Source organism: Leptosomus discolor, chromosome Z (genome assembly GCF_034619465.1).
Source record: "Leptosomus discolor isolate bLepDis1 chromosome Z, bLepDis1.hap2, whole genome shotgun sequence".
Classification (NCBI taxonomy): domain Eukaryota; kingdom Metazoa; phylum Chordata; class Aves; order Leptosomiformes; family Leptosomidae; genus Leptosomus; species Leptosomus discolor.
In genome coordinates, this window is record NC_141419.1 from 57,089,768 (window position 1) to 57,106,839 (window position 17,072).

At 35.5% G+C, this 17,072-nt stretch overlaps 1 protein-coding gene across 1 annotated transcript in view; it reads right to left on the reverse strand.

Moving 5' to 3' along the window:
* CNTLN (centlein) overlaps nt 1-17,072 on the reverse strand; it is a 196,498-nt gene that overhangs the window by 171,531 nt on the left and 7,895 nt on the right. The window contains exon 2 of the mRNA XM_086479875.1: nt 8,841-8,929. Coding sequence (XP_086336001.1) covers nt 8,841-8,929 — 89 coding nt within the window. The remainder of the gene's footprint in view (nt 1-8,840; nt 8,930-17,072) is intronic.

Sequence of the window (17,072 nt, forward strand, 5' to 3'; positions counted from 1 at the left end):
TTAGGAAACTTTAAAAAATTAGGAGTTAGTAAGAAAAAAAGTCTGCACGTAGATTATCTGTATAATACTTACCACCGAAGTTTGTTGCATGTTCCTGAAACAGGCGTACTGTTTACGACAGGTACTGTATTCTACAATTTCAACAAACCAAAAACTGCTCCAGTATAAAGATACCAATGCTTCTTCATACTTAATTACTTGGCTGTTGGGTCCTTAATGGCTATCAAAAATTACCGTTTTTCAAAGATAATAGTTGCAGTACACAAAGCCCAAATATTTTGGGAAGAAGGTATCTCTGTCCCATAAGCACATTACACCATAATGTGAGGAAGTGATGGATCTATATTAATCTATGTCTAAACTGTAAGTACTACAGCACTCCAAGTTTTCTCAGGTGTAAATTACAGCTAGACAACTTAAGAATTTAAGAATGTAAAATGTGTATTACTACGAAGTACTTAGAATAGTAATGTGAAGACACAGAAAGAATCATACAATAAAATACACAGATGCACACACACACACAAGCCCCATGAACTGAACCACTGAATGGCATTGCCTCTGGCCTTTAAAAGTACCCTGACCTTAACCAGTATCTGACACGTCCTATCCATTCTTTGTTCCCATAGTGATGTATTTCTCTCTCTATTTTAATTCAGCTGTTTTTATTTTATATTTCCACTTAAATTAAACCATTGCTCTAGCCAGTCACTGTATATCTACCATCCAGAATACGTCATTGTCTTCCCAACTCCTCTAACTGCTATGTCCTCCCACAAAGTCAGCCTTTTTTAAAACGAGGCCAAATTAAACACAAATACAGGATAATTAACTAGCTTCTTAATGCAGTTATGCAATCATTATTTGAAAATTTACTGGACTTGTTTTCTAATGGATTAATTGATCTGAAAACCTGATGGGTCAGGTGGATTTTCCAAAGCAAAGCTCAAAAGAACTCTGTAGCTGTGGGGTTTTGATTGTTTGTTTTTATCATTTTTATTTTAAAGAGAGAATGGGAAGAAAGCGAACAGAACAGCCAAGAACGAAGCAAAAGAACAAACTGCTCTGGAGAACTGAAAAATAGTATGCACAGATAATTCTGGTGTATTACTAGTAGTCAAGAATTTATGGAATCCTGTGACTTTAGGGCAAAGCTGCATCAAAGAGGTTTGAAGAATGAAGTCTGGCATTGGAAAGAAAAAAAAAAAAAGACGATCTTTGTTAGAGCAAAAAAATGTGCCTATAACACAGACACATTCTAGCCGATGATTCAAAGTGCATTTCTAGTTAAATGCAATATTCTCCCTGTTTTTCCAGTGCTCGGTCAAACAGTCCTCCAAACAAAGCTGTCAAGGAATGAAGTTTTTAAATACAGATCTATCACCATCGTAATGAGTGGGAAAAGTTTAAAGTAAATCCAAGGTTTTTCAGCTGTCAGACTCTCTAGATAGCACAGGCTGTAATAATGCCCCCCAAAATAGTCTCACCAGCTACCACACATAGCTAAAAAAAAATTCTAGTTATCAAAATTTAAGCACACAATGGATGTTGTCAGAAGCCTAAAGCATAAATTGAAACTTCATATGGAACTTTATCAGCAGCTCCTCCTGGTGGCATGGGACAGCATCCAGTGCTTGTTACAGGTCAGTTCCCCAAAGATGCTGAAGTAGTATGACTGACTGGAACTTACAGACCCTATTTGGATCTGTTGTTGCGCCTTGAAATGAGACTTGATAAGAATTGCAGCAATCACCTCCTCTTTCTTAGAAGGGTAACAAATACTAAGAAAAATCTTTGACTGACTTCATTAATTGAGACATTATTTAGTTAAAATATTTTTTAAAAAGTCCACTGGAATACGGAAGGGGGGGGTGGAAATCAGGCACTGTCAAGAAGCTGATGATGATCAATGACCGAGACAAACTCCCGTTTAGCTAATTAGAACCACTGATGAGCAATAATGATGTGAGCTAAGAATATTTGCAGACGACTTTAGGATGAAAAATGAAGAGAGGCTGTCAATTTGTACAAGTTTTAAGCTCCAATCAGTTTTCCCATGAGTACTACCTATTTCAAATGTTTAACACAGATGTATTTAGCTACAAAGACTACTGAGATTCAGCTTCCCACAAAAATGAAGAAACTGAGAAAATATTCTTAAGTTTAACATTCTTCCTGTATTATGTTTGTTTTGTTTTGTTTTCCTATATTATGCTATACTCTACACAACAGGACAGAATAATATTTCTGAGGTTTGGCACATTATTAATGGCTCATCAAAAATGAAACACTACACATTTAACTATGAATGAGGTAGGAAAACAGAATACACGCTAAGAAAACCTTAAGATTTTTAAAAACAAAAATTTGTTGATGTTTATATAACACTATTTTTCCTAAAATCATCAGCAAAAGCAGTCTGGGAAAAGAGGCATCCTATATCCTGCCACAGGTCTTAATCAGTCAAGTAATTTATCATTTGTCAAGAAAAAAGTAATTCAGAGTTGTATATAATTATGTCATTTTTACATAATTAAATGAAAATAATTTTAACTAAGAAATTGAATTTGCTGTTTACCTCATTCATGGAATATGTCCTTTCAGTTTTACAAATGGTAGGATTTAAAAAAAAAACCAAACAAAAACCAAACAAACAAAAAACCAAACCCAAAAAACCAAAAGCATCTACAAATTTGGCTTTAAATAGAAAGTTAAGGTTACACTGCAAACGTTGAGCCGTGTGGTAAAAGAACAAAGGCTATATTTTAACAGCATACCTACATAATAAAATAAACTGCTTTTAAAAATACCTTTGAAAAAGATTTCTTTGAATCTAAAGGGTTGCTAGGCTACAAAATATCAACTTGTGTGATGCAGCATTTAATTTCATTATCATCTCTCTGTTTTCCAATTACTTTACAGACAGACTTACACAAATGCATACATTCAACGTTGGTACTGAATCGTCCATATGCAAAATGAAGCTGTAGCACAGACTGTCAATGTTACTGTAAATATGGCACCAATATTGTAATTTACTCTGTACAGCCACATCCCTGTGGTTGCACAGTCAGTGGCTAGTGGAAACAGAGCCTGTGCCTTAATCTTCCAACTAGAAACATTACTGTGTTTGCGTGTACCTATTAAGAAAAGATAAAAGAACAAAGCTAAATAGTTTTCATTTCATAGTTTATCTTCACCTCAAATTCTAGAAGATCCTTATACTTCATGATGAATTACAACTGATGCACGTTATATTTTTTCTTTTAATACTTATAAATGGTACTTTTAAAAGATTTAGACAACATGGAGCAAAAAGAATTTAAATTGATACCACACATTTTGCACTTTTCTAAGACAGCAGTTATTTTATAGAGCAAAACTGTATATGCCTATTTTTATTTCTTAAAAAAATTAATTTAACATCTAATTAAAGAAAAATTGTAAAATTAAATTATTTCCTTAGTAAATTATTTATAGAGCCAGTTCTATGTTCCATGATAATGTATCAAAATGGAAAAGCATTCACTACAGAAATGTAATTTTTCTTGCATCTTTAACTTGATCGATTTAATTCATTAGATTATTTATTAAGGTCTCTTATTTTAAGCCATGTACATAAAATACTAAACATATTTTTACACTAGAGTAGTAAATAAAATAGCAGCATTTTCCCTAACAATTTTGCAAACATTTTTCATCTAAAATACACAAGTCTCTTACAGTGTTCAAAATATCAGCACTTCAGAACAGACTGCTTTAACATCTGCACATCACCAGGGTTTCCCCTAAGGATTTTTAAATGATGCCTGCCTGTGCTGAATAAAGTGCTAACTTGCACCTTGCATTTCAAACTGTGTCCTGAGCAGCCATCCAGTTGGTACAACACCAGCTGAATTCCCAGAGGCCACTGTTCAATCAGGCTTGACTGCAATTATCATGTCAATATTTTGTGCTCCGATATGCAGATATGCACACATGCAAGCTGCATAATACCTTCTTCTCCATGGAATGTTGACTTATGTTCAATGTTCTGAGAATTTTTAATGAAACAGGATATTAAACTTTCATCAACTGTAGAAAATCACAATTATTTGACCTTAGATAGAAAGGTTATACTCTTACACTCTATTATTCTGTCCACTTTTGAGTGATAATAACTAGGGAGTCCACTTTATTTTAAACTCAGAGTGACAAAACAGTAATGGCCTTTAAAAACGCGTTAGATCTTGTTTACTTCCTTAGTGTCCTGTCATTCTGTTTCTTGTTATTTTGCACAAGAGTAAAATGGTAAGTGGTACTGCAAGGTATTTATCATCCCTTCAAAAGATGCAAGATACAGTTTTTAAATTATTTTTCAATAAACTTCAGCAATCTATATTGCTCATTCATATAGCCCATTCATTTATCCTTTTATATTAAATGTATTTGTCATTTTTAGTAAATTTGCATATCGTCGGTCAGTGAGGAATCTATGTCTACCTGTTTAATGTTTCTTCCACAGTTTGCTATTCACAGGAAGTAGCAAACCAGTGCTCCCATTCCAAAAATTCCTTGGTTGTTTCTGATTGCCTGCTCTTCAGCCATGTTTTCGTCAATTTGTACACCTTTAGACAGATGTAACTCCTCATGAAGAACAACAACAAAACTCAATGACAGGTGCCAACATTCAGTTGCCACTGTTTCTTACAGCAGCCTCAAACGATAAATCCACTCTTGCTCTTTGTTAAGACATGCAAGACAGCACACTTGGAATTTAGGTGTGGAAAAGTATTTATATAAGGCAAGTCTGAAAATACAACTATCTGCAAGGGTATCATCTAGAGTAACACCATCCCTATTTACATCTACCAAGTCCTGTTTCACTGCCACAGTTTGATCGTTAATGGATCCTGCTACATCTCTCCTCCAGAAGAAAGGAAGGAGTCAGCTAGACACCCTAGAGGAAAATTAGAGTCAGCTGACCTGTCAAGATTTCATGGATTATAAGAGAAAAAAAAAAGTCTTAAAGGAGAGTTCTCAAAGTTCACAAAATATTTCAAAACCTTTGATACTCTCATCGGAGCCCCAACTCGATTTGAGTTTACACATGCATTTACCTGTAAAAGGTACTTCCTAGCAATTTTTTTTTTTTCCAACTCATCGTAAAAAAAAAAAAAAGACTGTTTCAAAAGGCAGTGAACTAGAAATAGCATGCTTTTTACATAATACTGAGATCAATAGTATTTAAAGTAGCTAGAAAGTATATGAACGTGAGTAGTACTTTTACAATGGCTTGTTTGAAAATACCTGGAGGCTTTTACATATCCCAAAGGCATTTCTCATTTGCACAGTAAAGATAATTTTTTGTTTATATCTGAATATTAAAATGGGAATACAGTTACAGTTACCCAGCAAGAACTGCAAAGACTGCTGAAAAGTAAAATATCATTGGTGTATTACAGGAATCAACAGCACAGCCATAAAAAGGTACCAGCTAGATTTTTACAATTTTAGGGCAGGCAAACTTCTATTTTGGGACCATGAAAGCACTTCAAAATAGCAGACAAATAATGGAAACCTACTATTAATTCCTCCCTATGCACCCCATATTATGCCTTTTACATTTTCCTGGTTTATTTGAGAAAAAGATACTATAAGGAATTGTCTAATGTTACAAATGTAATTTATTTTTGTAGCATTAATTTATCTGACTGTATGGATAGCACTGCCCTCTCAATTTCTCCTAATATATATTTTTTCCTTTTTTTTTTTTTTTTTTCTCCATCACACATCCGTGGTGTACGAGGTTGTAACTGAACATTTCGTACTTTCAGAACTACATTTTTTTATTCCTGTCACTGTAATCTCCTGAAGAAAGTCTGGCTGTTGCTTTTGTCAATTTAAAGACTGAAATCCACTGCACAATATCGTTGGCTCATTATATATATGATCTAGGACACACATGACTATCTTTCTTTGATTCTGTCTCCTTCCATTAGGTAGCTGGCTTCTGATCTCAGGTAGACTATAACAAAGACTTGGTGAGCACTGAAAGTTTCTTGGTTATGGAATTTTTGGTGGAAAGAACACACTGAAAAGTGAAGCTATGCAAACATTGGTGGTATACATGTCACAAGCAGAAACAACAACAGGTTTAAATCCATTTTGTTCTGTTTGCACCTATCTCAAAATCTCTTAGTAAGCCAGGACAAGACGGAAAACGTTATCAACTTGGATACAATTGGGTCAATGTTGCTCCTAATATAGATGAGAAGGAAAAAAGGTCTCTAAGATGATCAAGCTGGTTTTTCTCAGATTTCAGTGTAAATTTTCAACTGCCAGCTCTTGCCTGATATAACCATGTAAAATTTAAAAAACAGGCTGTGAGAAGTGCAGATCTGCTGAGTGACGCGTTTCAGGAATTATTTTGCTTGTAACTGTTACTTGGTAATCCCATCTCTCTACCTTTTAAATCCACATATTTTCCCTAGATTAACAAAGACAGAAAAGTCACTTGTCCTGTAATCTTCCGACAGCAGCAGTGTTAGGTGCAGACTCGCTGGAAATCTAATCCACATAGTGAAATTGAGATAAATTAACACTGAGATATTATTAAAAAAAAAAATTACTGCTGTAAGGTAGGGAGTAAGATAAAAACTTTTCTGAAAGGATGAGAGTATGAAGAGGTACACTCATGAAACATGGAAAGTTATAGCTAGAAGAGTTAGGAGAAAATAAGTTGGTTGTGCAGAAGACTCACAGGTTAAGCTGGGCTAGAAATTATTTCCAAAGTGGCAATGAGACAATTCTCAGGCAAAACAGATGAAGTCACATCAATTAAAGAGAAAAATACACACTATTGCTCCATCTTCAAACAAAAGCAACCCCAAAGTTCAAAACAATTCAAAGTAATAAAACTACTATATATCGAGTGGGCTTTATCCAAACCTATTCTAGGACTCTCTGGGGCAATGATAACACCTAAAAAGATGCTGTGGAAGCAATTTCTTCTTTCTTAATTCCGTAACTCTGAGAAGCATGGGAAAGGTATGATACAGATGCATAGCCTTGAGTTCACAAGAGGTTGTTCTAAAGAATTAGTGTTCTTCTGAAAGAAGAGAGGACATCAGAAAAATTAGACAAGCACCTTAATAGAAGTATCTTGTCGTGCTTTCACGTAAGAGTACCTATCAGCAGCCTCCACACAAAGTGCAATGCACATGCACAGAACATATCTTTACCTTCATATTAGATAGATTATCATTATAAACCAGATTTCTGTAGCCAGCCTTCTGATAGGCTGAACACTACATTAAAAGGGTTTCACAAATACTTCCTATTATTGTAAAAGAATTCAGCTCGTTATCATGCTTGTGGGCATCAAGGTGGTACCTAAGAGCTCCACGTTCATTGTATCAATCAGGATAATGCACACACTATTATCAATTTCTCTCCTAAATAAAGTATAAAATAACTTAAAACCAGGGGTAACTACCAAGCACAAAAATATTCCTGGACACGAAGAAGAATAAACAAAGATGACAAACTATCTTATACAGACATATAATTCATGAACTCCAAATAATTCACTATATTCACCATTATTTAAATGCATGCTTTCTAACATCTCTATGCTTCAATTTGTCTTAATATTCTGACTGGTTTTATATGCAACGCAAATCAAAAAAATGTTAATAAGCCTGAACACCTGTTTCTTCTACCTTAAGATTCACACGAAAGAGCTAACATTTTCAATATTTTTCAGCTATAAAATGGTTAAGGCAACACAATTTTTTCATGTTTTCAATATACCTGTGCTTATATACATGTCATATGTATACACATAAAATATATATGTTCACATATATTAAATACTATACTTATATATTTCAAGCAGTTATGGCATTTTTTTTTATGTTTGAAGAAGATTGATACTACCATCACCGTCCTCATGAAAATTTGACCGAATTTTATCATGAAACAACTCAGTAAGAATCTGCATTTCAACATAAATGAGGGATGCTATAAATCTGTTCCTAAGTCTTCCTCATATATTAAAATTACTTCCCAAATCAAAACATGCAAGCAAGGCAAAGTACACTGTCCTAACAGTCAAGTGACTACCCTCTGCTAGTAAGTGTACCTGTACAGAGACAGAAGTTATTTGACATCATCATTGGTGACCACATGTTAACTCTCAGTTAACAGCTGTCTTAAAACAAGCTGTAGTTGCTTACACCATCAATTTCTTCCTCTGGATATGAATAGATTATAATACTAGCTCTAGTTACATGATAACACTTTCTTTTTGGACAAAATTTTCATTGCTTTTTGCAATGCAGAAGATGGAACAACACTATAGTGAATGCACTCCCAGCTAAAGAACTTAATGCTGTATTTTCAGAAGTGGAATAATGTTTACTGATCAAGTCCAGAAAGGAAAGATGTGAACAAACAAAACACGTCTTTCAAGATGAAAGCACTGAACAGGAGCTCAAAGGAGCTAGGACCCCTCCTGCCTCTATGACAAGCTTCACAAGTAACATTGGCAAGCCATTTAAAGAAGTTAAAATCCATTTTTCCTTCTCAAAAATCCACTTTTTCCATTTTAAAAGAGGGAACACACATCACCTTGAGAGACAGAATAGACAAATCTTTTGAAGTATAGTTCAACTTCTACCAAAAACCAAAACTTGCAACATATTCTAGGTACTTCTGATAAAATTTAACAATGGAATTTTTGTAACACTTTTTAAAAATCCTACATAGTTCTCAATTAAAAAGATAAATAATATGGTATCAGCACAGGGGTTTTCCTTGGTTTTGTTTTTAGTATCATGTTAAACCTTTAAACTCACCTTTCCACAACCAAGCTGATAGCTTGAGTAAGATCTGGACTTGACACTTGGAGATGTTTCCACAGAGACCACACAAATTCTTTATCAGCCTTACAAACCAGGAAAAAAAAAAAAAAAAAAAAAAGACAAAAAAATGCATTAAATGTATGCTACAGCTTTTATAGACAAAAAAGTTACACTGTGCATATTCAAAAAACAATTACAAAAACACCCCCTCTATTCTAGTGAAAATTCCCTAAGAGTTACTCACTGTCTCTTGAATACATATGCAAACAGTTCTCTTGAATAAACTAAATGTTAATGATACAAAATTTTGAAGGAAGATAAAGGCCTACAATCAACAATAAATAGTATGCAATGTGACATATAGCAGCAGAAATCAACATTATTCAAACAAGTTTGCCTTTTGCTGTATCGGTTATGGGTATTTCTAGCAGCAGGACACAACTTCTACTAATAAACATTGAGCCTGGAATACATGCTTCAACATTAAGCTTTACCATGCGCAACTATTAAATTTTATTTCAAAATAGAGAGTAAATCAGTCTTCTAACATATGTTCAGCTAACCTGCATCATATAAAAGTTTCTGAAAAAATTCTCAAGTGAAAGCAAGAAAACAACATTCTTCAGAAATACACTTAAAGTTTGAAAAAACTAGATGTCAGTTAAAAGCTTTTCCAGATTTATATTCTCTATTACACATAAGTTGTTATTTTGCACTGGTGTATTTTTATTCCAATATAATTTTATTACTGGAAGCACCAGTACTATTGTAGTTATGTTACAAACAAAACCCATAATGTGTTAATTAAATAAAAAGGGGGGGGGGGGGGGGGCAGGAAATCAGCAAAAGATGCAGATGAAGGAGAATAGTAAGAAAGCACACATACATAAACCACAGATTGGACTAAGACTAAATCTGATAAAACCAGCCTAACATAAAATAGAAATTAGTAAGCCAAAACCATCATATTGGCAGCTAGGTCTATCCAACTGGGGAAAAAAAAAAAAAAAAAAAAAAAAAATCACCAGAGTGCAGCTTAGTCTACCTTTTAGTAGTTTTTGAATGTTAAAGAGAAACAGAATTTGCATGAGGACAATACATAACGTAAACACAAAACCAACACTATTACAGTTATCCATTTCCCTGTTTCCTTCTTCTCACAAGCTTCTGGAACCTAAGCTACAGATATCGCAAGTATCAACAGTTAACAATAGCCTCACTAAAACTGGCTAAACAAACACCACAGTATCTCATCTCTGGACAAGTCTATCTTAATCCTGATTATGAGACAGAAGACATGAGTTCCTATCTTCATCTCCACTACCCAATTTCTTCATAGGTTTCCCACTTAATTTCTTCTTTCCCCGTTTTCTCATTTTTTATGAATAAGAACAGACTGCACCTTTGGTCATGCTACTGTCAGACCATGACTTGAAACAGCTAAAAGCAACGGTCATCTAAGACACAAAACTGCTCAACAGAACTACAAGTTTGATAGGCCTCACAAGAGTCAATAAGGACTATGTACTCTATGATTAGGGTAAATCCCAGGAGCAGAAATTCCTTTTTCTATTTTTGCTATCTTTTCTTTCCATTTGCTCCTGATCAGTTTTGCCTTCTAGGAAGCAGACTTGAACTTTACAAGCAGTATCAGTTCCAGCACACGACAATCACTCCATCTTAATGTTTCTTTTTCTTCAGAACAAGACAACAACCATCTTAAATATGAAATTAAAAGATCTCTCTAAAGCTAGCAGACTTATCAACATTTATCAGTGTATTGAGTCTAAATTAATCTATCAACATCAGTATCAAAACAGCCAAATACATTAAATTACAGATTTAACAGACTTTAACAATAAGTACAGAAGAAACAAGAGATGGTTGTAGGTATTTTCTCCATGATTTAAGAGGAAAACCTCAAAGATTTTTTTTTTTTTTTAAGTTCTGATGTGTCTTTCCTTCAAATTTAGAAATGCACATATTTTGAATTTTAAAATTGCATATGGAAGTGACTAGGCAATTCTGAACTTAAGAGAAAACATAAGAAAAACACTGTGCAAGTGAGAAGTGAGGGGTTTTATGATTGCTGGTTTGAAAAGTATCTTCCTCTTCCAACTATTGTATGCAAACTGGACTACAGTAGAAAGAGTTTGTCTTTGATAAAACCAGAGAAATTTCATCTAACTGCCTTTGTAGGATGTATACAACTTTTAAAGTATTGACAGAGACACCTCATTTCTGGTATTTCCACACAAAACCAAATCATTCAGAAAACACTCTGTAGCAAGAAATGGGGCACACATGGTTCTTTAAAAACCCTTGAAAGGAACATCTGTCTCTAATCAAATTGGGTTAGCAGTGTAAGGACTCTTCCTAGCCAAAGTGACCCTGCTGCATGCAAGCAAACAGACAGTAACTAACTGGATCACGGTGCACTACAGTGCAGGGCCCACATTCACTTTTTGAAGAAAGATAACACCAAAACTAAGCCATACATCAAATAAATAAGAAATAATTACACATCAGTATCCAAGTCTTTATTCAGTAAAAGTGCTAAAAATAAGTTCACTTTCAGCAAGGAATCAAGTTAAAAGAGACACAGTAAGCATCATATTAATTAGGTTACACAGTCCAGGACAAAAAGATGGCTATACACCTCCTTTTTAAACAAAAACAAAAAAAAACAAAAAAAAAAAAAAAAAAAAAAGAGTACAACCTCATTGTGTGCTATCACTTTATGCCACTTCACATCCTGGATTTCCACCCATCTAGTCTGAAAGACTATAAAAAGTGTGCACTTTTTCACATGTCCTCAAAAAATGCCATCATCTCCTGAAAACACCTCACCACTCCATCTGAACAGCCACACATACACACAGTATGTGTACACTGTGAATGAGGCATGACCTAGTGCTTCTCAAGCAGAAACAGAACGAAAATAAAAATGTTTTCCAGATTTCGAAAAACTGCTGCAGGCTTCCAAAAAAGCATTAGGATCTATACAGAACACAGATTCAGAGTATTTTCAGCATCTAAAAGTATCTTGTATTTATGCTGGAAGGCCAGCAGAGAAAAAAACACCAAACAAAAACTGACTAAATTATAGCAATAGAAATGTGATTTCTTTTCAGTTATTTAGAAGGACAGAAAGTCAGTAGTTCTTACATTCTAAATAACACCACTTTTGAGTATAAGGAAATGTTTGAACCATAACAGAGGAATAAACCACTATATCTAATAAACTATGTCTAAATAACTTTTAAATAATTTTAATTTAAATCTCTCAGTTAATCAGTAACTTGGAAAACAGAACTGAGATTATAATAGTGCCTGATTTTTTATATCTTTAATACACAATTCACTGTATACTTTTATACTAAACTACTTAAAATCACTAACAAATTAGTCTAAGGGCCATGAAGCCATTACAGCATAGAGAAATCCAAACGTAACAAAGTGCCAACAGTATTGCACCTGCAAACACTCAAAAATCTTGAGTCAAAGTTTCTGATGCTGATGTATGAGCTCAACAGCTTTGTTCAGTTTTGTTTGCCTATTCAAAGATTTGGATTTGCTTACCTTCACACTTCCTTACATTTTCCCATCATTGTCTTCTATACAACACAGAAGTAGCTGTTGTGTTTTCTGCTTATTTATTAGAAGAGCTGAGACACTTGGGCTTCTGCATGACTCCAAGAAGCACTATTAAATATCACAAGAGACACTACAAGCAGCACTGGCTGCCTATTGTCCTGCTCTGTAGGTTCCTGCACACTCCAGGTCCCAGCTGGGTAACAACAAAAGGCAACACAAGAGGACAGAATAGCACAGAACTTTCAGACACGTACTTCTAAGCACAGCATTCTTCCATTACAAAAAAAAAAAAAAAAAAAAAAAAAAAGAGGAAAACTATAATAACATAGATTGAATTATTCTTAATGAACAAGTATGTACAAAATATATATGTGTGTCCAATACAACAACAGTGAAATGTTCACATCCCTCCTGTGATTTCTGCTGAGTATCCAGCATGTATTGAGTCTCTGGCAGCCTAGCTTCTACCTAAACTTTGCCAAGCCTCCCAGAAATGGACCTTTTGATAATATATAAAATATGAAGTTTCAATGAATGTTGTACTAGAAACAAAGCAGCGTCCTGCTTAAGTAGACTTCTGCCAAAAGAATAAAGACACAAATGCATCTTCAAATACACGTTATCAGTAAAAAAAAACAAAACATCATCTGCAGTTAAGAAACTTCTTTACATAAATTTTACATGGAAATGTACAAAATTTCTCATTATGACAATAAAACATTAGTAAAACGTTGGTCAATTAATGGTAAGTTACCATAAAATGTGACTTTCTGCTCTTTAACATGCCAAACATTTTAATAGCTAAAACCATTTATTTTAAAATTATAAGTAATTAAGCATTTTGTATAACAGAATGACTATTAGCCAGAAATTATTACAGTTTTAAGATGACAAGCAGTTTAAACAGCCATTTTAAGCTCTTGGCGCAATTAATGGACTTGGTAAGGTCGTTCCCTGAATGGTCTTGGGAGCCAAACAATTTCTTCTGAAAGAAGGGCTGCTTCGACTAAATTTGGCACAGAAAAACACTGCAGCTGTCAAGGCCTGGGATTTATCAATCTTCAGCATACCCAAGGAACATTCAGTCTATTCAGGTGTACGTGAAGAGGTCAGCAAGAATGTACCTTGAATAGCCGAGAACTTAAACACACAAGGCAGAACATAGATGTCATTTGAAAGTTAGCGAAAATTACCCATTAAAATTAAGATTATTCACAACATATATAATGTCAGATAAAGACGTTCACCTTGTGATCAAGTTCACACGCCAAAACTAAAGAAACACGAAAAAAACAGAGAACACCGCGTATCCCCTGAAAAGCTGAATTTTCCCTCAGCCCACAGTGAATGTTCACCATCCTCACACTGAGATATGGAAATCAAGAGTACCTTACGCCTTGAATGTGTTCTTTACGTGGCAAACTGGATTTTTCTTACCAACTTTTAGCAGCAGCAAGCTCAAAAGCAGGGACAAACATAAAATAAGCCACTGACAAAGGTTATATGCCATGATTACCTGCAGCAAAAGTATTTGCTCGCATGTGAAGTCGGAAATTTATTAAACATTAGTATAAGTCACAAAAAGAATCCCTCTGGCTTACAAGCAGGGAAAGACAAATATTCTTATTTAAATTAAAATAATTTACTTTCCTTTTGGAAGATAAATCCAAGCATAAATACTGCTCTAGCCACTTGATAGCAAAAGTATGTAAAACTGCATCAATATTGCATACAGTTATTTCACAGAACCACAGAATAATTTGAGTTGGAAGGGATCTTTAAGATCATCTAGTTCCAATTCCCCTGCCATGGGCAGGGACACCTTCCACTAGACCAGGTTGCTCCAAGACCCACCCAACCTGGCCTTGAACAATTCCAGGGAGAGGGCAGCCACAGCTTCTCCAGGCAACCTGTTCCAGTCTCACCACCCTCACAGCAAAGAAATTCTTCCTAATATCTAATCTAAATCTCCCCTCTTTCAGTTTGAAACCATTACCCCTCGTCCTATCACTACAGTCCCTCTTCAAGAGTCCTCCCCCCACCTTTCCTGTAGGCCTCCTCTAAGTACTGGAAGGTCACTATAAGGTCTCCCTGAAGCCTTCTCTTCTCCAGGTTGAACAACGCCAGCTCTCTCAGCCTGTCCTCCTACGGGAGCTGCTCCAGTCCCCTGATCATCTTCGTGGCCCTCCTCTGGACCTGCTCCAGCACGTCCATGTCTTTCTTGAGCTGGGGCCCTAGAGCTGGACACAACACTACAGATGGGGTCTAACCAGAGCAGAGTAGAGGGGCAGAATCACCTCCCTTGACCTCCTGGCCACACTTCTCTTGATGCAGCCCAGGATGCGATTGGCTTTCTGGTCTGCAAGTGCACATTGCTGGCTCATATCCAGTTTTTCATTCACTGGCACCCCCAAGTTCTTCTCCCCAGGGCTGTTCTCGATCCCCTCATAGCCCAGCCTGTATCTGTGCTTGGGACTGCCCTGACCCAGGTGCAGGACCTTGCACCTGGCCTTACTGAACTTCATGAGGTTTGCATGGGCCCACCTCTCCAGCCTGTCCAGGTCCCTCTGGATGGCCTCCCTTCCCTCCAGCGTGTTGACTGCACCACACACCCTGGTGTCATTGGCAAACTTGCTGAGGGTTCACTCAATCCCACTGCCCATGTCATCAACAAAGGTTTCTAATGGAAACTTAAATGTGACTTAAACATAGAATGTTTTGAGTATTTTACACTGCTTTATTAAGAAGAATTAGCTGGCATTCTTTTAAAGTAATGATCTGAATTGCTATAGGAAAAGCTTTAATTAGCAGTGGGAGGAGTGGCAAAAGCATAACCAGTATCTCTTCTTTTCTTGCTCCCAGGAATTATACATTAATGACAGTTTGGGTATTAAATTTACAGACTGTTTTGGTTTTGTTTACGTGTCTATCATGCACTGTGTTAAGAACAAGGATAAACTGAAAAACCTCCTCCTTCAGTGTAAATTCATACAACAAACATCTCAGTTACCTATAGTTTGAAATCAGTACTCTTTTTAATCTTCTACTTCCCTTTCAAAGAATATTACCTATTAATAGTGTTTATATCATAACTTAAACTTCTATAGCATTACAAATTATTATTGCCTAATCAGGAATATACCATCTTCTGAAATCTGGAAGAGAACACTCCCCAGAACAGGGAAAAAAAAACCAAAACAAAACCCAAAAAACCCAGCAAAACCCAAACAACTTCTTCCCTGTGCCCCACCACCTCCAATAATTGCTAGAAAAACATAGGATACAAACTCTTGCTCTAGTTTTTTCATCAATAGATACCCCCAAAAGGGAAAATGGAACAGTTGGAAGGACAGAGGGAGCTATTGTTTTACTGTCAATTTTTAGTAAGAATGCTATAATAATCAGATACTGGCATTTTTCTGTATTAGAAGTCAGTATTTCAATACAAAGTGAAATACACATGACTGTCAGGCTGGAAGAATTCATACGGAAATGCAAAATACTAGACAGAATGGAGAGAAAACAAAAGCATGAAATAACATGGCTGGTATACGCATTGAAACATCTGCAAGAAAATTGTTAATACGGATTGTTTTGGACTCCCCTAACATCCAGTATATTTTGGACTAAAGAGATCAAGCCTTTAATCAAGCTGACATGTATGCTTTGCATGCAAGCAACAGACTTGCTTCTTGATGTCTCACAAGACTTTTAAACTTACACTGTTGTACGCTGCCAGTGCAGACTCTCTGGATCCTGCTGTGCCAGTGATTCTTTGTGATTTCGAGTCACGTATTATATTCCTAAATAAAAGGTATCCCCTCTACAACCCACCCAGTCCTGCTGAGTGGTCTCAGTACAGAATACTTACACTTCACAGAATCTCTTTGAGGTGCTACACTTTTCAACAACCTAAAAAGTCACTAGAAGCTAAGACTGATCAGTACCTCACAAGAAAAATTAGTGCCTTATATGCACCAAACTCTAAAGATAACATTATGTTACTTTCAAAATAGTCACTCACACACAGTACGCACTGTTACATCTAATTGTTACAGAGATTTGTAAGACGACTGTATGTGATCCAACTAGATTACCAGAATCTCCAAAATAGATGCCATCAGCAAACAAGTCTGTCTTTCCCCACTTCCTCCCCAATTCCTCAGTGTTGCAGTATAAGGGGTATGCAACCAACTAGAATATCTTGCAGTCATAATTTTCTATCTAAAGAATTGTCTGGTGTCTCTGTTGGTAGTTTTCGGTAACGAAGATACCTTTGAATCAAAAATAGAAAAAGATAGTATACTGCTTTACTTACAGATACATGTAGAATATAAAATATTGTGTATAGATAAATATAGACACATACCCTCCAAGAGACTGCATCCTTATTCAGAGTTCTGTTGAAAGCAAACAGGCACCATAGAAATAAATGTAATGTGACTGTGTTACTATGTGGATGCAGTAATAGTGGTCTAAGCAAAAAATACTACACGACAGTAAAAGATGCTGTCATTACACATGATTTCATAAATGGACTCTCAGATTAGTCTATAGTGTGACAAAAAGACAGCAATCCACTTAATGATTTTAGTACATATTCTTAATTGACTTAAGTAACAGACTTAT